We start from the raw sequence: 23,604 nt of genomic DNA, 5'->3' as shown, positions 1-23,604 counted from the left end.
TTTTCTTTATTTAATAGTATTTTTTATATGTATAATAAATCAAGTGACGAGACAAGCAAGTCGTGAGCATGTGGTAAGCGAAACGCCTACCCATGACAGTTACAGTGTCACCGAGAGCTTTAATCGCCAAGGCTTTGGGGGACATTGCCCCAGGCGCACGTCGCCCCGAGACATGAAGTTGACAAGTCATATGTGCCAGAACCGTTAAAAACCGGAAGGAAGTAATTAATGGTCAGATTTACTGCTTGGCCACGAAAATAAATAAGGTGGCAGTGCTTCCCTCGACGAACTTCTTCAGAAGGAACTCTAGTGCTACTGTACTACAACTGTAACTATTTTAAATTTTATATGCCTACGTAGAATTCAATAATAGGTAAAACAAAGTCATTAGAATAGTCACAGTGAACCTACACGCTTGGTTGCACGCGTATTACTGTCACATGTTGTGGTGTTCTATTAGGAAGGCACATGCTTGGTTGTAGGCAACCCATTGATGATGAAACACTTGCATGACTTCATGATCACAAAGCAGTAAAAAAGACCGCCTCCGTGCGTCTGTACAGAAATTGCAAACAAAAGCACATCGCGATCGACGCATGCGCTCACGATGCCATTAGCGCGGCCGTGGGCGTAATTAAAAGAGTTACAACGCGGCCGGCGAATTAAAAACAATTAACTCCACCGAATTGAGCACAATGGGCTCGGAGCGCACGACTTTAGAGAACAAGGTGCTGTCGCCGTGTTTCGTAGTTGTGCGCGATTGTACCAATTTATTATAACTTTGTAGGAAGTGTGGGGACTATAGCTATATCGATAATATATAAAAACCGTTATACAAATCGATTTCTCGTCGCTTAATGCACGTGGTTAATTAGTACCTATCTCGAGTAAAAACATAAAGTAGAAGTCATTACCATAATGTACAAGGTCGTAATCCAAGAATGAATGAATGAATGAAGTAGTCTTGTTGTATATTAAAAATTACTATGTCAATACAATACCCCATTATTGCTAAATAGCTATTGCAAGCACATCTTACAAGGGAAAATCGTAGTACTTATTATTACCTACAACTTATACTTACAGTACAAAAAACTAATAAGTACCTACGTTAATTTTGAAAAAGCAGTAACATAAATAAACATACATACTGGCTAGTTATGATGATGAAACCATTTAGAAAACATCAAAGTCGTTAACAAAAGTCTTGTCATCAACATGGCGGACGTTTTCGTATCCAATCTTGGATGTAACCCTCTTCCCTCTTGTTGCACTCTTGGCGATCTTGTGCCGTCCTTTCATTCAGTTCCGACCTTTTTTTATAATATCAAGTGACGGAACGAACAAGTCGTGCGCCTGATGGTAAGCGACACGCCTGTCCATAACAGTTGAAGTGACATTTAGAGCAATGGATCAATCGCAAACATCTGAGGGGCACTGCCACTGCGTCTGTCGCCCTCAGACATAAGTTGACAAATCCCATGTGCCTGAAATTCAGCAGCAGTAGAAAAGAAAGTGAAAGAGTTCCTCCAGCGAGGTACTGCCACCTTACCTATTCATGCTGCTAAGCAGTAATGTTTAGCATTACTGCGTCTCGATTTAAAAGGGTAAGGGTGCTGGTGAAATTACAGGCACATAGGACTTGTCAACTTATGTCTCAGGGTGATGGGGGCACAGTCGCAGTGCCCTTCGCCAGCACCCTTACCTTTCTAAACCGGAACCTTCTTCTTTCTAACTGCATTACAGACGCGCACGAAAGGAGCCTGCCTTCTTTTTTCTTCGTTCGTTACACTGACGTCTGACACACCCTGGGCTACAATCGGCCAGTATCTTATGCCGATTGGCAAACTCTTTCACCACGATGGCAAGCATTACTGTAAGCCATCGATACGATAAGAATGAAGACTGCATTGCAATTGCAAAACAGAATTTAGAATGCAGTTGACAAAGCTAGCGGACAGCACTAGCAGTTGGCAGGGGCAATGCAGTTGATGCGTGGTTACTTGAACCGCACAATTAAAATATCAATACATAATTTAATAATAGTAATCTTTTGTGGTCTTCGTAAACCGATACTGCGTGATAAAAATCGATGTACAGTCGCGCGGACAATAGAATATACCCCTAAAGCCCTTTTTGTATACGCACCCTGAAATTTGATACCAAGCGTCATTATTTCAAGCTTAATTATTGAATAAAAATATGTAGTTTTTTTAAGAATAATGTTTTTGAATATTTTTAAATTTTGTTCTACAAGCTTACAACATAGAAAGGAGCTATTGTATAGAGTAAATTTTGCTATGCCAAAACGGGTAAAAATAAATAAGGTGTAAAAATGTAATAAATTTTAGAAACATTATCATTCACTTATTTATTTTATTTAGGGCAATAGGAACAGATTACCAATATACTTAGAAAATCATTATAAATCTAACATCCAATTACAATTGTACATAAGGCATATTTTTAAGGTTTTTTTTTGAAATTAGATAAATATAATTTAAAAAAACATAAAACTACAGAAATAATGTGATGGTGGAAACGAACGCTGTTGTAATCATCGTCGTCACACCTCATACAATGGTCCATTTTATAAAAATAACTAAGCGCAAACCAAAGCAAAATAAAGAAAATTTATGTTATATATTTTTATTGCATAACAGACACTTAAAAAAAATAATTGTCTTATCAGCTGAGAATCCAGATTAATCAATTTTATGCAAAGTGCATAAGTCTGAAATTTGCCTACGATCTTCGAGATTGATATTTATTCGAATCACAGGCAACATCTTACACTTATTATCAAATTTTATTTTTATACATATATGCCCAACAATCACACCAATTAACTGGTCTTAAACTAGAGAATACCCTGTACTATGAACACCGGAGTACACCTAGAACACCCAGATCAGAATCAATTTTCTTAAATTAATAGAATTGGTTTTAAAAATGTAACCATTAGGCCATTGAGGTTATTAAAATTATATTATTTAACATGCTACTCCCTTGCCAAAACAGTGACAACAAAATAATTTGAGACTGCACTCAAACCTAGCCACCTTAAAGCCAGACCATTTTAGGCTGCGTAAAAAAACAAAATAAAAGTGGGAAAAAAAGGCAGCCCACGAAGGGCGTCACCGCTAGTCAGCATTTTCGGAAATGAGATCACAGCGAACCAATTTGACGCCACGATTAACACGCTCAGCGATTGATTACGGCCCACTAGCGCGAATTTTGCAAAAGAAAAAACGTAAAAAATACTTTGATGGTATTTTTTTCTCTACAACGTTGTTATATACATAAATAATAGTGGTACATGACGAAATTTTACTTTTGTCTCCATCCTTCGTACCTTCTTAAATCGTGTCCTTGGTTATAATAAGGCCACACGTGATCATATGTCAAAAGTGCTTTCATCACAAGAGAGCATTGACCTAATATACTTTATGCAGTCATGCTTATGCATGCTTAGTTGGTATAGTGTATATATACAGTTTTAATAAATGAAAGCTCTATACTAAAAACAATTATGTTGTTCTGAAATATTTGCGTAACGCCCATTATGATAGTTAGTTAGAAAATGAGCTATAATAAAGCATTAGACCACAAAATACATTAGCATCGGTGACAATGTCTTTTTGCGCGTGGACTACCCGCGTTTTCCTTTTTGAACCGGATTTTTGCTGTTCACTTGTAAGCGACGGGCTTTATTTCACCCGGGTATGTTAGGGTTGACCATACTTTGTTTTAGTATTCATATTGTATTGTTTTGTTGGTCTCTCTCTTCATTCGGTAGTTAAGTTAATTTTCAATGTGTTTCGGGCTCTGGCGGAACTTGTTTGTGTTATGTTATATATTAATACAAATTTCCATTTTCATTTCATATGAAAGATTTTTAAAGCGTCATACCCATTTAAAATATGAACAATCTGCCCCTGTGGATTTTATTACAGAGTCTCGCCTCAACATAAGATTTTGTAATTGTCGTTAATTCATTGCTTATCGGCGGCTCGTGTCACAACTTTACAATACTATTTTTTTTTTTGTTCTATAAAGAAAGAAATGAGTGGAGTTTGTACAGTCTCTATTATTTCAAGAACCGTTTTTAATCATATTTTCCAATGTAATATTTTGACAACCCTACATGTAACATTAGTTTGAAACTTGTACAGCGTCCGTCCTCCCGTTCCATGTACAGTCGCGCTCAGCTAAATGCTAAACATCTCCATAGTATAATAGGTGACTGTATGGTGACAATATTTATGATGTAGGTGACTATATGTGCAATGTCTAGGCATCTGTACGCATATTGTACTAAAGATGTTTTTTTTTTGTCACTGTAATGAGATACTAATCTAATAAGTTAAGAGTCTGCACAGCCGCGCACATGACATTTAATCTAATTGTGTTAAATATTTAATGTTTACTTTGTTGTTGTATATGATTTTATTTTTATTCCTTTTTTCCTGTTATTTTTATTTTAATTTTTTGTTTTAATGTAGCTTCACCTTTTTTTTATCTTCATTTTATTACTGTGTATATTTTTGTTGTGGCGTAGTAATAAACGATTTCTATTCTATTCTAAATGGCTTTGGTTGATTCAGCATAACAGTGAAAGTGTTGGATCACTTTGGAAAAAATATATAGTAAAATAGAGGATATACACTGATTACTACATGGTGTGAAAACACGACTCCTAAAATATTTCACGATACAAAAAAAACAAAACTTACCTCGAAATTTTACAAGAAAACCACTTTATTCCATAAGTACTTTACATATACCAATGATTTTTTTTTTTTTCAATTGAACTAAATAGAACACGTGTAAGTCACGATATACATTATTGAAATGGTTTTAATTTCATTTGTAAAAAAAATAAATCCTGAAATAAAGACGGTGTCCCGGCCGCTCGGCCCAAGCAAAATGAACCGTATTGGTACGGGAAAAAATTTAATTTGCGCTGAGGTAGTATCAACTCTCAATAGTCAAGACTTTTAATTTTTTTTATACACATAGTGGTAAGCACGACGCCTATCCGTAACAGTTGCAGGTATGCCTCTTGCAGCTTTAAATCGCAAAAAGTAAGAGGCACTGCACTGCGCTTGTCACCCTGAATATCACAAGAACCATAAAGTTAGTAAGTCCCATGTACCCGTACTTTCACCAGCACCCTAACCCTGCAAAACAGTAGTGCTTAAATTACTACATTTCGGCTGAAATAGGTATGGTGAAAGTACATCCCTGGACGAACTCTTTCAGAAAGAATTGTACTACATACTAAATATTTATAGAAATAAGAAATGCTATACAAGTGCATATAACAATGTTTACTTGGCCGCTCGCGACGCCATAGCGTCTAGCGGCATTTTAATTCCACAATGTTACTATTGCGCAATAGCTAAATTTCTAAAGTTTCGAAATAGGCTGCGATACGAAAAACATTTAAAAACGGTTGACAATACAACCCTCCCCTAACAATACAGATTTTTATCAATTCGCGGCTGAACACGAGACATTGCAAAATTAACATCATCATCCCCTCGTCGCGCCAGGGAGGACTCTCGACCCGCGTTTTATTTTTGGAGAGATAGCCATCGAACGAACGATCCGTGTTAAGCCGCCGATATCCGTCCGAAGTGACATTGTCGAGCGCCCTCGCGGTGTCAAGAGCGCGCGGCGCTGCCGCCCTCTAGTACGTGATTAAACCGCGAAATGTCAAAGTGCAAAGATCGGTCCTTTGTGTAAAAGCTCTCTTCGCGTCATTCAATGCTGCGCTGCTTGATGTATTCATTCATCAAAAAAATGCTGCCGGCGTATGTGCTAGCCGAGTTTTTTATTAAAATATCACGAGGATTGTTATCAGCGCACTAAATAAAGTTTCTGTTTTGTAGAACACTAGCTTCTGCCCATTATTTCGTTGAGGTAATGAGGTTAATAATATAAAGCATTTGCTAATTTATAGCCACAAACTATCCACGAAATTCAAACTACATTCGTTTAACTATTCTGATTAAATTAAGTCATAAACATCCATCCAAATTTTCTCATTAATAAATAATATTATTGGGTAAATTTTGTGTGAAAGGCTGATGTATCACTTCATTCAATAGAAGTTATTAAATTTTTATTAAGATTTGTTCACATTATGAACACAATTATTATATAAATATAATTATTTTCACAATACAATAAGACCTTAAACGTTTACGACTTGAATAACTGCAATGCATCAACACGACTCGTAAATAACACGGAAAGCGTAAATTGAATCAACTCTTTAAACACTTATCCCGAAACCCATCTCGATTCAGCTCGCGTGTCATAATCGCCCTCCGTGCAGACACGGTATCACTGTAAATGCAGTAAACTCTTTAATTTGAAGAATCTGCAAGGTTTCTGATCAAGTTAATGCATTTCCAACAATTTAACTTGTACATTTGCTCATAACATTTACCTATCCAGTATTATGGCGAATGCTTTGAAAACATAAGTATACTGTAGATTACATGCAAATTTTATTTTATCGATAAAAAATAAATATCATTGAATTGAGATGCACGAACGATCAAAATTAAGTCGATTTCTATTTCTTTATTAATTTATTTCATAATTGAAAAAAAACTGTTAGGTATATAATAATAACAGTGCATCTACAAGTAGTTTAATTACCTCATAAATCAAACCATTTTGTGATGCAGATCTACTAATGTTGTTTGTACTGTAGTTCGCTCGCAGGGAGAGTGTGTCAATCTTGCGTTTTTCCGCCGCAACCGGCGGTCAGCCCGCTTTGTTATTCAAATGAAACATGCCCGCTTCCACACGGCGGAATAATTAACTGATGGCTTTTTAAAATCGCGCTTTGAAGAGGTGAACATTAATGTGTTACCGCTTTTCGGCTATATAAAGATTCACAATGCTTGTCAGCTGTTGGGAAAATTGATGCTTTAGGTGTATTGTTTAAAAAATTTCACAAATACTGCCGGAAGACAAAAATTAAATTATTATAAGTCATTCATATTTTCAGTGTGTCAAATAACACTAAAATTAGTATAACACTTCAAACTACTCTTATCGTACGTGGCATAATGTTAACCTGAAATCTTAAGTGTGAAGCTCAGCATAGCATTTAACTGTACAGAGAATACGCGATTGAATATACAAATGTTGCGCAAAATCGTTGCTACTCCAGACAACCTATAGCGAAATGACAATACAGAACACAGATTGAATAACTATTAAAGAATATTATTCCCCGTACTTTAAATTGCCTTGAGTGTATTGAATTGGACACAATAACCTTAGGAAAAATTAATAGCCATAGCAGAAAATATTATCGCATTAAATCAATAAGTTAACCAAGCATCCTCCCATATAAATCGCGTAATTTAAGCCCGCTTTCAATTTAATATCTAAAGAAGTCGGTTCGGCCGAACAGGTGATTTACTCCGTCGTTAGCTAGAGCTAATTCTTCCGCGTTCCTATTCGCATATCTCCTTACGATCATAGTGTAGTCTGTACACAGTATCACTAATTTTAAGGCAGCACTAATCATACTCCACGTATATCAACAATGTAAAATAACGATACAAATATTACTTATACTTCTAATGCCAAATAAAAAATATTTTCATTCGCGTAAGAAGTTCTAAAATGTTTGACTCATAAGTTCTTCACAAACATAATCTATTGCAAAAAAATCAGTCTGTGCATTTTCACCGTATGCCTCTATCTGTTCAGTCCAGAGTTTACGACGTCATTAGGGTTATCACAGTACTATGTCGTTTCTACGCCCCCCCGCCCCGCTCGCCGCACTGCGCCATACCGCCTGTACGAGCTCATAGCGCACGGATAGTACTGCTAAAATATAGGCACGTTCGTTTTATAGCCAAACTGGATTTGAATTCTGAATTTAATTAGAAAATAATCATATTTTTACACGCTCGTCGCAAAGATTCTAGCATAATTATTTTTCCACAAAGCGTCAAGAATCCTTATGTGAAATGTGACCACATTACCTCGGTATAAGTATATGTCCCCTGTGCCCATTGTGACTATTTGAACTCGAACTGCTATCAGTGACACTCTGACACCGACGTGACATTGGTGTCGCGGCTCGCGCGCTGTGTCGCGACACTGCGACGATCTGACCCACTTGAAAGCGTCTGTATTGTTCTTTTGTTTATTGAAAGAGATGTGCGCTTTCAATGTGGAGTCAGTGGTTTTGATTGTCAGTTAAGTTTAGGAAGCTTTGTTTTCAGAATGTGACAGTCTTTTGAAAAATTAATATATTCATTAACGTAATGAGCAATGGTGTCAATGGTTTCTAACATTTCAATTTCTATTCGGTATTCAAGGAATTTGTGTGGTCTGTAAGTAATATTTCGTACCAAGACTCAAGACACGAAAGCACAATTTTCGCGTTCGCTTCAAAAATGTGCAATAAATTGTAATATCGCGCGTTAAAATCACTGCCAAGTACGGTAGCTAACAAGTATTTTTGTGGTGCCGTAAAGCAGCGCCGGTAGCGCCACCCGCCGCGTGGTTTATGTCGCGCGATCGCCCGATAGCTGCGCGACCTCATTGTGCACGCACCTTTATTCTATCTCGTGCCATGTTCGCACGTTCCATGTTCAAATTTGTTCTCGTTTGTCTTTTTGGATTGTCGTAGGTTTAAATTACTTTTGCTATAAGTACTTTTTTCATTTACGAAATCTAGTCACGTACTTTCAAACCGACCGGATTTCAATACATGAATGAAGAAGTCAGTTTTTTTGTATCAATTATATTTTTTTTTTTTTTTTTTTAAATCTGATGACAGTAATAACGCACACACTCAACATAGCCCCGCACTAGGGAAACCCTGTGTCGCGGGTGCCATGGACACACACATAGACAACCACAAATTACACCCAAACTCACGAGAGAAATAATTGTAGGCCATACAACTATTTCTCCCGGCCCGGGAATTGAACCTGGGACCTCTGCGTGGCAGTCCGGCATGGTAACCGTTCGGCCACAGAGGCAGTTATATTAATATTATATAAATATTAGACACACAATCAATCATTGCAAGGTATCTTTTTAGTCTTTTTTTCTTTAAAATTCGTTTTATGAATGTGTATTCTTTCATAGCGGTTACAACCCCGTCCTTTCTGTGACCTTTTTAAAAAATTTATAGACATTTTAAACTTTGCGGTTAGGGCCACTTGTCTGTCCTCAAAAGGTCATGCACTACTTACTTATTACATAGTCCGTGCGGCCTTTTCTGTTTTCCATTATAATGTACTTCCAAATACAAAATGTGATTTTCTAGATTTCACTGATTTAATTTTAGAAGTGTTTTATTTATTTTTTGTATCTTTAAAGTTCGTTTTATGAAATATGCCTTTCTCTACATGTCTAACCTCTGTCTGCGAAACAAAACTTCAAAGTCGGCAACATCAGGCACGTGACAACGCATTGTCACACAACACCCCCGCTGGACGAGACAAAAACCCAGAAACCATTGTGCAAACAACAAAAACCTATTTACAAATACTCCCGCGCCCGCCCACTCTAAAGGTGTTTATTTAAAAATTCCAAACACAATATGATTGTCACCTTTTTGCGACCTTTTTCACTATTCGCGCCATTTAATGCTATTTCAAAACATTAACGTTCCATTTCGAAAAGTTTTATTATGGAATTTCGATTCTATTTTGGTACATGTTATAGAACTGTTCTATACTTAAATTTTACTTTTCGTTACTTTTTTTTTAAATAACGTTGGCCGTTTCTTTTTTCTAAATTTGGCAGTTTATGACATCCAATTTGTGTCTATTGATTCTATTGTCAGAAAACGTAAAATTTATAATGCGCCCATGATGCCACAATAAAACTTCGAATATATAGACTGCAATACTTCAAATATAACTAAATCGAGATAATACTTATAAATTGCAAGCTATCAGTGTTACCCTTTACCACACTATCGTTTGATCCACAAATACAAGTGGCGTTCCAATCAGGCACCTTATTCTATTCTATTTATTTGCCGCGCATTGCTTATTTAATGCGATTTCAACATCGTAACTTGAGTTCAGCACACGTAATCTATATCATTTTGAAATTCGAACATAAATAAACATCTTGATAAGGGAAGGGTGCTATTCTCAAGATTCGAATCTTGGCGACAAACACCGGGGGCCTATTGTGGGTGTTAAATTTGTTTCGCTATTTCCGATCTCCTTACGAGATTATTTCGCGATTGTAAAGACGCTATTGTAGGTCGAGACGGTAGCAGAGCGCGAACGCCCGAAATGTTATCTCGTTGAAAATTATTCAATCTGCCATTACAAAGTGGGTACTTTGTAATGGACTGAGTCTTTGGTGTTTGAAATAAATCTTTAATTTCACAACAGTGTTCATTCCGTTTGAACGGCTTTCGCGAAATAAGTTTTTACATTAACCGTTCACTGTAAAACAAATAAGTATACACTCTTCGCTACAATTCTTATAATTTAATTTTATATTTATAAAAATGACACATAAAACCTTAGCAGAAAAAAAATTATTACAGCGCTTTTAAAAACTAAACACTTATGAAACCAAAAACTCAACGTCAGTTTATAACAAGATTCGGTCACATAAGGCGGTATTGTACGTCTTTATAGCACAAAAATGCTTATTCACAATGATATTATGTTATGGGCTCACAGATAATCTTTGAGGCAAACATCTGCCGTCTTCCATATGTAGCGACGAGTCGACGTCGCCTTCTTTCGGCCTTTGTCGGGGAAATTCGATTTGTGTTATAGGATTGTGTGATTTGAGACCGACACGTCATCTTTGAGATACACCTTGTCTTACATGTGTAAATCTGTTTTTTTATACATACGTAGGTATAATTGGTTCTAATTGTGTTACAATACCCCTGTGCGAATGGAGTGAACAACACGATACTCCATAATGTTAAGCTACCAAAATATAAGTAATCATGGCTAAAAACAAGTCTAATAGTGCATTAGGCTGGCATAAACAAAACCACTACACCCCCATCACGTATCTGTGTCCTGTTACCTGGTCTCAAACTAAGAAATTTCATGTACTAAGAGTACTAGAGCAACGAAATTCTACGCACACCACCCAGACCAGAATCGATTTAGAAAAGTTAATTTCCCAAATTGGTCTTACAGGGAATCGAACCCGGACCCTCCTCATCCATTCATACCGTTAAACCACCGAGATTGTTGAAATGTCATCAAATTTTGGAGCACAAGAGAGCATAAAAAAATCACACAAAGGAATTAATCAGAAAAAAGGAACCTATCATTGGTATCTCATCATTCTTCTTAACGTACTTAAATCAATAAAATATATAAAAAACTAAACCCTATAAGTTAATAATCCAAAAAAAGCGGTCTCCGTAACCCGCATCTCGATGAATAGAGCATTTAATAAGCGACAATTATTTTATTTTGGTATGATAAACACGACACGAGTCAATGCGGGTCTCGATTTAACTCGGTCGATTAACGATTTACTCGATCCTACCCTTTACTCGATACGGTTTAATGGGATTAAATGGGAAATCTGGGGGAAGTGGTGACTCGATGAAATACAATAAAGTCAATACGAATTAGTTTACATTGGATATAATTTATCATGTTCAAATGAAAATATCGCCGCAAATTATGCAATTCTAGACATTTTTCGGTTAATATCTACTACTAAGTTAGAAAAGGAATTCCTTAGTCGTAAAATCATGTTATGTGGACCCTTCACAACTAGAGATACCTTTACAATTAAATCACCCTAATCATGAAATAAGTGAATTAAAGTAGAAACCAGGGAAAGGCGCTGTAAATCAAGTCCATACTCTAGTAACAAATGACATGTAGAATGTCTCGGCCAAATTAAAGTAACCAGAGGAACAGTTAGTGGCTCAAATAGTATTGATGGCGGAGTCAACTGCTCTGACCCGCAAATCAAGGCGCTCGCTCACCCAATGAGCGCTGAACTACGCTGGCGCCGGAGTGGCGAAGAAGGTTTGAATTAAAAACATAGTCATGGTATGTAATAACTATGTTTTTGGAGGTAAGGCGCCGGTTAGAACCTTTTAAGCTAGGCGAACTTTAATCACGAAATTTTTACTTATTTGGAGACTTACCTATAAACGGCACAGCGGCACGTGATCATTACGATTATAGTGATAAAAACAGACAGTCAAAAGAAGGTGGTCAGCTACTAAATGAAAATGTATAAAAAGCAAAATTTTTTTATGATACTAAATGACAGGAAGAACAAATTGTGCGCCTCGTGCTAAGCAACACGCCTGGTCATAACAATGGCAGTGACATTCAAAGCTTTAAATCCATTGACTTACAAATAAATGGACGACGGGTCTAATACAAAAACCACGAAAAAAATGTCCCAAGTCAACCTATTCGAAATTTAAATTGTTAAGTCATCGCAGTATCGCGCTGTCCGTAGAACAAATGAAGACTAAAGCGGAGTGTCGCGCTCTGTATACGATTTTAGCGCCTTACAAGTGCGGACACTTTTTAGCGCGGACCCGACGTCCATATAATTGTAAGTCAATGTTTAAATCACAAAGATGTGAGGGACACTTTGATAACTCTCTAGTGGCTGTAATTTCACCAGCTAACATTACTACAGAACTAAGTAAGATGGCAGTACTTATCAGTATTAACTCTTTCACAAGGTACAGAGTAGGTACTACTAAACATAACATGTAATTCAGGTACTTTTGAAGTGTTAACAAGATACAACATCAATGAACCTAAAAAATCTTATCTTGACATCATCAAGCAATTAAAGAGACGACACGACAGTCGTAAAAGATTCCAAGGGACTGGACCATTCACATCCTCCATTTATTAGATTCCTTGTTTGCTCATCGGCGGGCATCGGGGTCGTTTCAATTAAACTACATTACATTGCTGCGCCTGCGACGAGGGTTAATTGCCAACCAGCCTGATCTTTGCTCGTTGCTACCAATGTCGTACACCTTTCGATTTCAGGAGGCCGGGGTTAGGATCTTGTACCCTTTACGCTTATAGTGGGATCAACGATTCGATACAGTTGATAATTGCTTAGGTCAGTGGTCGGGAAACTCATTAACCAATAGAGCCAAATATCAACAGTACAGCGAATAAAATTTCATTTGGGAGGCCTCTGCTTCAGCTTTTTTACATCGGTTTCCGTTTCTGCTTCTGAAATATTTATAACGAAACTTTAATCGGAAGTTTACAAGGTTTGCGATGGTTCAGGCTATGATGCGGATTTGGCGATGGAATGCGCGTTTTTTGTTGTTGTGTAATAATTAGACTTACATTATGAAACCAAAAGCAAGACCTGTTAGGAACTATTTTGTTAAGTTTTATAGTATTTACACTTCCGCTTCCGTTTCCTCTAAGATTTACTTTTGACATCTGTTTCTGTTTCTATTTCAATTGCGACACTTCCGTCGCATCGCTACAAACTAGGTCCATTGTTATTAACTTAATTAGGGCAGGTACTCTTACGCTGGCTTTTTGTTAAAAGCGTTCTCAGACTGATTACACTACATCACATACGTAGCTATGATCCCAAAGTAAGTAGCTTAAGCACTTGTGTTATGGAAATCGGAAACAACGATGGTACCACGGATTAAGGTACGTTCGCTGAGATTGACCCCTTCCAACTTCCAAATCCACGCTTGTCTTGCATACTTCATTGGTGGTATTTTGTTTAAGAGTTACATTTAAGAGGTCATAATCTGATCTTCGAAAAATTTAGAAATAAAGTATTTGATTAGTAACTTTTTTTAACAATCGTAAAAAATAGGTAGGTAGATAGGTAGGGTGGTTTGCATTAATATTAGATATATCTGGTTGATGACTTTACCATCTCAGTCAGACGTGACCATGGGACCTGTAAAAGGCCCGAAACGTTGGTTTGTTTGAAAAAAGAAATAGACGCGATTTAGACCCGAGAAAAAAATAGTTTCATTTCCTATGTGTAGCAATCACGAACCCTAAGAACTCGATATTATTAAAGTATTTTTTAGGCTTTTCTTTCACGCAAAGTTCGCGCTGGTGGGTCGTAATCAGTCGCTGAGCATGTTAATCGTGACGTCAAATTGGTTCGCTGTGATCTAATTTTCGAAAATGGGTACAATTATTACGACATCGTAAAACTGCACGTCAACAATTGTTTCATTATTCTGCTTGCTTTCCATAAGTACCAAACAGACCATATTTAACTTAAACGGTAAACGTTACCTGAAACAATCATGGAGAAGAAGGGGATATAAACTAGATTCGCCTTTTTGTACAGTTATTACTGCATATTTGTTCCTCTTTTATCTTTGTCCGATAGAACGAGGAACAAAACGAAGAATAAAAAATACAGGCCTCTCCACCAAATACAATCAGGAAGGAAATATTTCTATGAACCATGATATCAGGCATACCAAGACCGTCCAATTGAAAACTGCGTAATACGTATCAATTATACTCCTTACAAGGCAGCTGTCACCAATCGTATACAATAATTGTCCAAGTGGTCACGTACAATTAGTACAAGTGCTCACAATTATCCGGCCGGGGTGGTTGCGTCACCCACAAGAAATTGGAATTAATAGGTGTTGGTGAATGAAATGTAGGTTATTCTAATTAATAGTTTCGGCGTAATTTGAGTGAAGACTGGATAGACGACAAGGTACTTTCTTATCCCAATACAAATACCAAAGATCATTAATAAATTGAAGTGGCAATATAATACAATAATCAACTATTAGAATCCTTGTGACTTTAATTTCAAAATTACGTACATTTGTAAATGTTTAATAGCAATATCGGCAACGGCATCGCGATCAAACCTGCACGTTGAAGAAGGTTCACAGCCCTCAGAAAACGTGCGAAGTCCCCAACCCTCATTGGGACGGCGTGGTGGCCTAAAATCCTCGCCTGAGAGGAGACCCATGCCCAGCATTGGGGCGTATAAAAGAATAGGCATGTTACTCGCAGAACTTAAACAGATATAAAGGTTATCTGAAAGACGCAGTAGTAGAGCCGATTACCTGGAAAAGATTAATTAGAGATCTAGTTGGTTGTTAGGCAGTGGTTTAATATAGATATGTTCCAAATTATAATTATATTACCAGTTCCCGATACGATTATTCACTGGTATATTACTCACTTGAAATTCCTTCAAGTAAATGTAGTTATCTTATTTTCCTGCAACTAGTTAAATGATTGTTCATTTCTCAGAATATTGTTTTAATAATATAAAGATATTATAGTACTTGCGTCTCGCTACTGCGTAAATGATAACTGATTAATAATAGATCGGGACATTCAATCACGTAGTTTATGTGTTTAATATACAAAGAATTACTATAAACTTACTTAACTATTGTATTACTTTTATGGGCTATTTAGAATAATATATAAAGCTAATGAATAATTTTAAATGTAATTGTTTAGGTAAACACAGATGTAGGTTACTTTTTGTTCTATCACACTTAATTGGAAGTTTTTTTTTATTTATAATCAGGTTATATAGATCCATAAATACATACCTTACACATATTAACATATATAATATTAATATGCCCACACTGCCACTGAGCGCAGTGTTCTCTCAAAATATGTATATCTTTGTTTTCCCACACGTAATGCTGGTAAAGATTGCATGTATCTATGATGTAGGCACATAATTAACCTTAAATAATGCTAATACCCTATGATTTATTTCTTCGCATATCGTCGCTTTAATGTAAAACCGCCGCATCACAAAAAAATTCAAAAATGTTTTTATTGCAAAAGTGTGTTTAAAAGTGGTCAAACATTAATACTACATGAAGACACCTAGCAATTTCGCATTATAAACAACGGAATTACGCAAATGCCTGTTTGACTTTCTGCACTTTCGTGGCTAACTTTTGAGCTAAATAGTCCTTTTGTGAGTTGTGTTTACAAATTTATTGAGCCTTAAAATACGCATCCTTTGAGTATAAATACCCGGGTATTTAAAAATAAAACAATATTAAAATGTAAAAAAATAAGGTAGAAAGCTTTGATCTCCTCTCCTGTAAAAAAAGTGAACTTTTGACATGCAGCCGTTTAGCATTTAAGCGACGATATCTAATTCTTACAAATGATAATAAATATTTTTTTAGCATTTCGTCCCCTTCAGATTGAATAGGCGTTATGTATTTCTATTTTATCATACCAAGGTGATAAGTGACACCATAACATTGTCCATAACTCCTATCCATAACAGTTGCAGTGCCGCTCATAGAGCTCTTTGAATCGCAAATACCTGAAGGGCACTGCTAACAAAAGTTAAAAGTCCCATGTGCCAGTAATTTCACTAGCACTCCACTTACCCTTAAAAACGTAAACACAGTAATGCTCGCATTACTGTTTGGCTGTACTTCCCTTCTCTAGCTCTACTGCTACTACATTTTGACTAAATTAAAGTGTGAATGCTCCATTGTCGACCTCATCGTCACTCCCCATCATGTGAGGTAGAGGTCCAATGCACCGGTGTATATCATAAAAAAGTAGCTAGCGATGTTAATAAAATGAATACTCGTTGAATTTGCAAAAAAAAAGTGAAGACATACTTCCTCACGATAATTCTCCTGCAATAATTGGACAATCCCATATATACGAGTAACACCCCTAGCATCTGTCTAAGATCATAATGACCCTTTTGTTTACCGCGTCATTTCGTGTCATTTCGCGTAGTTCGAGTCATTTCACCAAGCACGATAATAAAAAATATTAATGTCCCTCAAAGAAAGAAACAACCCTAGTGTACAGTCGGTGTGAAAAATGTAAAAAAAAATATACGGATTTAATAACCGTGTTTGGGTTTAACAATACGCAGAGTTTTGCTATTGTTCTTAAAAAAACTATAATATGTTGTATTTTATTTAGTAACCATTAAAATATGTCTTCTCATCGAACAAGAATTATCTAGTTGTCAGATGAACTAAAGTAGATTATTCTAAAATATTTAATGCATCTAATTGTGTATTTCAGATTAATACATTTGCTAATGTCTTAAATAAAAGAAATTTCGTAATTGAAAATATATTACATTCCTAGGTTTTATATATATATATATATAAGTGGACGTGTTTTGTTTTATTAATTTAACTATCGTACTGACGACCTAGTCGATGGTTCAAGGTTTCCACTGTGGGCGCTAGATGAGGAATTCCCGGGTCCGATACCCTGTAGGAGCAATATGGGATTTAATCTTTTCTAAATTGATTCTGGGTAGTGTCTCACAGTGAATTCCGTTGCTGTGGCACTCATAACACAGGGAGTTTAGTGTATGAAACCAAGTTTGGTGTGGTTGCATTATGATTTTACAAGAACATTAGTATGTATGCGTACAACTCAAGTATCCTCAGTTGGCGACCAGAAAGTCACCATTAGAAGAGATTGTGGTTGAATCGTCTTGCCTAGAATTTATAAAGAAAAAATTAATACCATTTTGTCGTCGTCTGTACCTTGTGCCAAAAGCACCGGGGCCGTAATCGCATTAAGGCGGCCTGCGACCGTTCACGGACTATTATGTTTATGAGTTTCTATGAGCAAAGACGCCGGAAAGGATTAGTCTTGTTCCTGTTGCGGTACCGTTTCTTCATTGTTGTACAATAAGACTATCGTTTATTTCCTAACTAGATTTAGGCAAATTTTTCGAGGAAATAATACACATAGAGTAAATAATATACCCTCTGTAAAATCTCGAACTACTGTAATGTCGCATGCAGTACCCTAAAGATCTTTGCGATTTAAAGTGCCACTGCAACTGTTATGGATAGGCGTGTCGCTTCCCACCAGGCACACGACTTGTTTGTTCCGTCGCTTGGTATTATATAAAAAAAAAGTGTTTTCGTTCAATAACATTCGTCACAATATTTAATTAGTGCATAGATAATCTGAGTTTTTACATATATCGCACTGCTAATACAATAGTGTATTAACTCAAAAAGTGGACTTTCTCAGAATCGATGAAAAACTAATTACTCACTTCCCGCAAAAAAATCATTAAAATTTATCTATGTTAAAGTTAATTCAATTTTTATTGAATTGACATTCAATTATTTTTTGTGAAATTACTCCACTAGTTTGTTATAATTATGTTATAGTTTATTATAGACACTTAAACAATTTCTCAATTATATTTAAAAATATAATGGAAAAAATAATTTAGTACTTTTGAATAAGGATTATTTTGGCCAGAACTAGCTCACATAAAGTGTGTCACATTTTGAGTCAAACGGATATTTTTTTATTGTTTCTTACAATACTCTAACGACGGTTTTTTTGACGTGCTGAGAATCAAATTTTACGTTCAGTAATGACATAATATTAAATTTAACATATTTTGAGTTACAACACTATTGTAATAGCAGTGCGATATATTTTTCATTACCTATGTGAAATACGCAGCCGTGGTAGCCTAATTGGTTGACCTACCGCTACTTTACGGAATTTAAGAGCGGAATTTAATTTGAAATTTATTTATTTAATTATTAATACAAAGATCGAACACTCAGAAAAAATTCCTTCCATCCGGCTGGATTCGAACCGACGTCTTCTAGCATACTGTGCCATACGCTATACCAACTAAGCAACGGAAAGAACCAGAGGACTTCACGAATTTTTTCTATGCGCTTGCGTCGTATCTTTGCATTTGGTTTTTCAACGACTTTTTAGCCGTAGCGCCATCTATGAGAAATCTATGATATTTCGTCACCCAGTTAGATACCTTTACAGCTACCAGTCCGTCTAGAGATATCGCTATTCACTGTATTTAAATTTTTATTCAATTGATATTCATTATTTTTATGTGAAATTACTCCACTAATTTGTTATGATTATTTATTTATTTCACTTTTTATAATTTGTTTATTTAACTATAAACTTTTCGGTGAAGGAAAACATCTTGATGAAACCTGCACGTCGAAGAAGGTTCACAGCCCTCGGAAAACGCCTAAAAGTCCCCAACCCGTATTCGGCTAGCGTGGCGAACTATCTCCTAAACCCTTACCTGGGAGGAGATCCGTGCCCAGTAGTGGAATGTATAAATGGGTTGATGTTGTTGTTGTATGTAAAATATAAACTTTTCTTTAGAATTCTAATAGTATATTGCATTATAATACGGCCTATTCCACTAGTCCATACCAATTGTCCATCCTGGTGTGGATTTTTTTTCCACTTTTCCCTAACACACCGTCACTAGTTGGGATAAGTGGAATTTCATTTCCACTTATCCCTACTCAATCGTTTCTACTAATAAGTACAGTCGTAAATAAAGCTATGGCAGTAAAAAGTATAACTATTTATTTAAAAAGATGGTATTTATAATATTGTGTAACTTTAACTACAACAAATATTTCAAAAATTCATCCTCTAATCTCATAATCATTTTACCGCCTGAGCTCAAAACCTCCAAAAAGTGTTAAAGGGTCAATTTTTTTAATGCTTACCCGTTAATTGTCATAAGCAAACATTAAAACAAGTTTTTCCTTCATGAACTGGCCCTTTTTTATCATTGCACAAAACATTACACTTCTTAAATACACATTTACAATGATGCAAATGATGTTTTAAAGCAAATCTTGCAAGAACTGAATGTCAAATGTAATAAAAACTGTTTTCTATAACATTTAACATGGTTAATGGCGTTGTTTACTTAATGACAGGCTTTTAAACAAGTTAAAATAAAGGTGATATACCTTTATGAGTTTTAAAGACAATTGAGAGAGAGCGTAATATTAAGTTGCCTATAAGCTAGGTTCGAAGTAATAATTATCACTTATAATTATCAAGAAAATTTTCATGCTAATATACCATGATAATTATATTAATATTTATAAAATTAATTGGAATAACAAAATGCTACAACTAGCAATGTCATGTGTTTGTATCCGAGATGTATCCAAACGTGTCAAATATCAGAGCCTATTTACACGGCGTATTTTATACGCGCCGCAGATGCGTTGCAGTGCATCGATTCAAACGCGCTCAAAGATCGCATTGCAAGGAAGAAGCTTGTATATTCCACTGGAGTTTACACTTAGAAATTCATGTAGTTGCTTCATTTCAAAAACTAACTGAAATAACAAACAAAACTAAAATTAAAATTATCTCATATCGAAATACGCGATACCTACGCGCGACTACGCAATTGACGCATACAAAATACGCCGTATGCATAAGCTCTTAATCTTAAAAAACTCCCAAATGAAACCGTTCCTCCAAAGATTTTTCTTCGTATTTATTTAGTTTTTTTTACTGTGTCATTTTATTACTCAAAAATTAAAGAGACAACTATGAAGCAGCATTGATAATTATCAGATATATATCGGACAATTATCAGATAATTAACATGATAATTACGAAAGTAAATAAATAAATAAAATGTTCATACGAATCCTACTACCTATAAGTAATCTTATCATTTATTTGCGTATTTAGATTCAAACAGCTAAAGTCCGTTTTCCTTCTTTGCAGATGCGTGCGGACTTTCCGATGTGCCACACATAGAAAGCTTACAAGAGAAATCGCAATGCGCGCTTGAAGAATACTGCAGAAGTCAATACCCAAATCAACCAACCCGCTTCGGGAAGCTTCTATTGCGGCTACCCTCACTCCGCACCGTCAGCTCACAAGTCATAGAACAACTCTTCTTTGTAAGGCTAGTTGGGAAGACACCCATTGAAACTTTGATCAGGGACATGTTGCTTTCCGGGAGTTCGTTTTCGTGGCCTTATATGGCGACCATGTGACATACAATGTGGCGTCAGCTCGCGGCGGCCTGATCCTCGCCTTACGGCTTCCCGCCGTACCTGCCCAGCCAGCGCTTCGACTTCAACAGATACCGAGACCAGCCTGACGACGCTGTGACGTCATCCAGCGAGTTCCACGAAACCACAGAAGCGCCAAGTGAGGACTATTTCCCTCGAAGCAGGGACAGCGAGAGAGCCGATCCATGTCCAACGTTTGACCCAGTCTCCGCTTTCTACCCCCCGAAATCGACCGATCATCAGGAAACGTTCGAGCCGTCAACGACATCTACCGAACAAAAGAATGTACAAGCTCAAAAATCTATGATGATCGACAATTTATTGCGACAGGATTCGTGCTTATCTGATATGAAGTAGGCAACGCCAAGCCATGGGACTTAAGGTGTGTTAGGGGTCCGTAGTGTTCTTAGTTCAAGTTTTTTGTTCCTCTGTAAAAATACTTAGGCTAATTTAATATTTAAATATTGTAAATAAAATGTTTTTATTATTGTAAATGTATAGTTAGTGTAAGTATAAGAGACAAAGTTTTCTATACTGATTTTATTATTGGAGTTTCTTTATGAAATTTCTTATTGATTTTTCTGGGAACTAGAATTACTTTTATACAGAAACATATACTTTATTTTTAAGTAGACCAGTGAATGTAATGTTTATTTAAAAAAATACTTTATAATATTTGGTTGAAAACCAATCTAATGTCAAATGCAATAAAATGTAAATTCGGTCGTGCAATGTCGGTGTGTAGTTATTATGGATAGGCAATAAAATTAAAATTTGACATTTCGATACTTTTCTATCGACTAAGTGTAAAATGATCCTGACTATCTTCTGGACATTTGTAGGTCCTACCACAGTTGTACTTCCTTTCATATGTTTTGAGGTACAAAAGCACTTCTATTTCTGCCGAATTAAAACTAAAAGTTTTTGATTGAAATTAAATAAAACTTTTTGATCTGAGTTAAAAAAAAACTGTGCGTGTTTATTCTTGAAGAGTTAGGATCATTTTTCATTTTCATTTTTCTACGTAGCAACAAATATGTTAGCCTTTTAATTTTCATACTGGTGCTCTCTATTCGCTTTTTTTTACAAAAAATGCGACCTGTGTTCTCTATTTACCTTTTTCTTACTTTTCTCCGTTTGCATTATTATTTAAATTAATAATTCCATAATAAAGCATTTAATAATAATGTTCCTCTGGATAATTATAATTGAATAATATTTTTCAATGTCGTCAAAAAGATTTAGTTAATTGTTTTTTAATTTTTATTTTGTTTAGATGTGTGTCTTTTTGTGTAAAGATTAGTGAGAACATAGAAATACAATATAAATTATGAGTTACAAGCTTTTATTTACGTAAATTAATAGATATTTTTCAGTGAAGAAATATTTTTGGTCATTGTTTCGATACATCATGTTATAGCTGAGAAATGTGCATTGCCAAAATGACCAAGAAACTTAATGTACTCTATGCCAGTGGCGTAAAGTGAATATTTGAAGAAATTAATCCGATGGAGGGTACGCAACAAATAGTGCTAAATTTTTCCATTCAATGCCTACCAATAAGTTAAAATATAAATGGTCAGGTGTATATTAAAATAGCTCGTATGCGTTGACTTACAAATAAATGGACGACGGGTCTAATACAAAAACCACGAAAAAAATGTCCCAAGTCAACCTATTTAAACATAGTGACATGTAAAGGAATATGAAAAAGCTAAAACGTTGAATTTAAATTGTAATGTCATCGCAGTACTGTCTAATTTTGCTTGCTTCGCTGTCAGTCGAACAAACGAAGACTGAAGCGTGAATGACGCTCTGTATACGATTTTAACGCCCTATAAGTTCGGACACTTTTTAGCGCGGACCCGACGTCCATATAATTGTAAGTCAATGCTCGTATGTTATGCTAGAAACAAATGCAATAAGTTGTGAATTTAAAATAACTTTAAGAAATACGTGAACGAATGGTAATGAAACAATTTTTTCGGGTCTAAGTCGCATACTTTTGTTTTTTTCGAACAAATAAACGTATTGGGTTATTTACAGGTCTCGGGTGCAAGTTTGTTTGAGAAAACAAATAAAATGCAATTTATCTGAAATAATTATAACTTTTTTATAAAAAAGAACCGACCTCAAAAGTTTGTGGAATTACATCTGTAATACCAAGTTTTATTGAAATCGGTTTATGGAAAGTGGGTGAAAGCAATAAATCGCATTCACGCCTTAATTTGCGCCCTTAGAGGTGGAATATTTTCTTCAAATTTAAATTGGACACATTCAAGAAACATCGAAATTGGTTCACAAATTTCGAAGTAATCGCATAATATATGCACAAAAAAAATACAATCGATTTGAGAACCTACACTTTTTTTTTTGTAGTCGATTGAAAATAGTTTCGTTTTCAATTTCCAGCAATCGCGAAGATCTTTGAGAGTTCAAAATCACATGTTGTTCGAGTGAACAACCTGTGATTTTCAATAAACATTCAACTTAATAAAAAGAGAATTTAGAATAACAAAAAACAATTACCAGAAATATTTATTCCATTAATTATTTTTTTTCAATTCCTGATGAAGGTCTCTCAAAATTCTCCTGCCAAATCTGTCTAATGTAATAATGTTATATAGAAGAAGCAATGTATTTATTCACAATAACGTACATACATTAATGTATGAATTGTATGATTCTGTCTCTGAATGGTTGTATGATACGACATAATGTAATGAGGAATAAAAATGTCTCCGGATTTTGACACCTTTGTTTTATTGGCAAAACTAAAT

At 35.6% G+C, this 23,604-nt stretch overlaps 1 protein-coding gene across 1 annotated transcript in view; it reads left to right on the top strand.

Moving 5' to 3' along the window:
* LOC113234936 (COUP transcription factor 2) overlaps window positions 1-21,463 on the top strand; it is a 156,168-nt gene extending 134,705 nt beyond the window's left edge. The window contains exon 4 of the mRNA XM_026470457.1: window positions 20,532-21,463. Within this exon, the coding sequence (XP_026326242.1) occupies window positions 20,532-20,806 (275 nt within the window). The 3' untranslated portion in view covers window positions 20,807-21,463. The remainder of the gene's footprint in view (window positions 1-20,531) is intronic.
* Window positions 21,464-23,604: the final 2,141 nt, after the last annotated feature.

The sequence above is a fragment of the Hyposmocoma kahamanoa genome, unplaced genomic scaffold, assembly GCF_003589595.1.
Source record: "Hyposmocoma kahamanoa isolate Upper Pololo Valley unplaced genomic scaffold, ASM358959v1 86, whole genome shotgun sequence".
NCBI lineage: Eukaryota > Metazoa > Arthropoda > Insecta > Lepidoptera > Cosmopterigidae > Hyposmocoma > Hyposmocoma kahamanoa.
The sequence above is the reverse complement of the archived record's forward strand: the minus strand, read 5'-3'. Positions and strand labels throughout refer to the sequence as shown.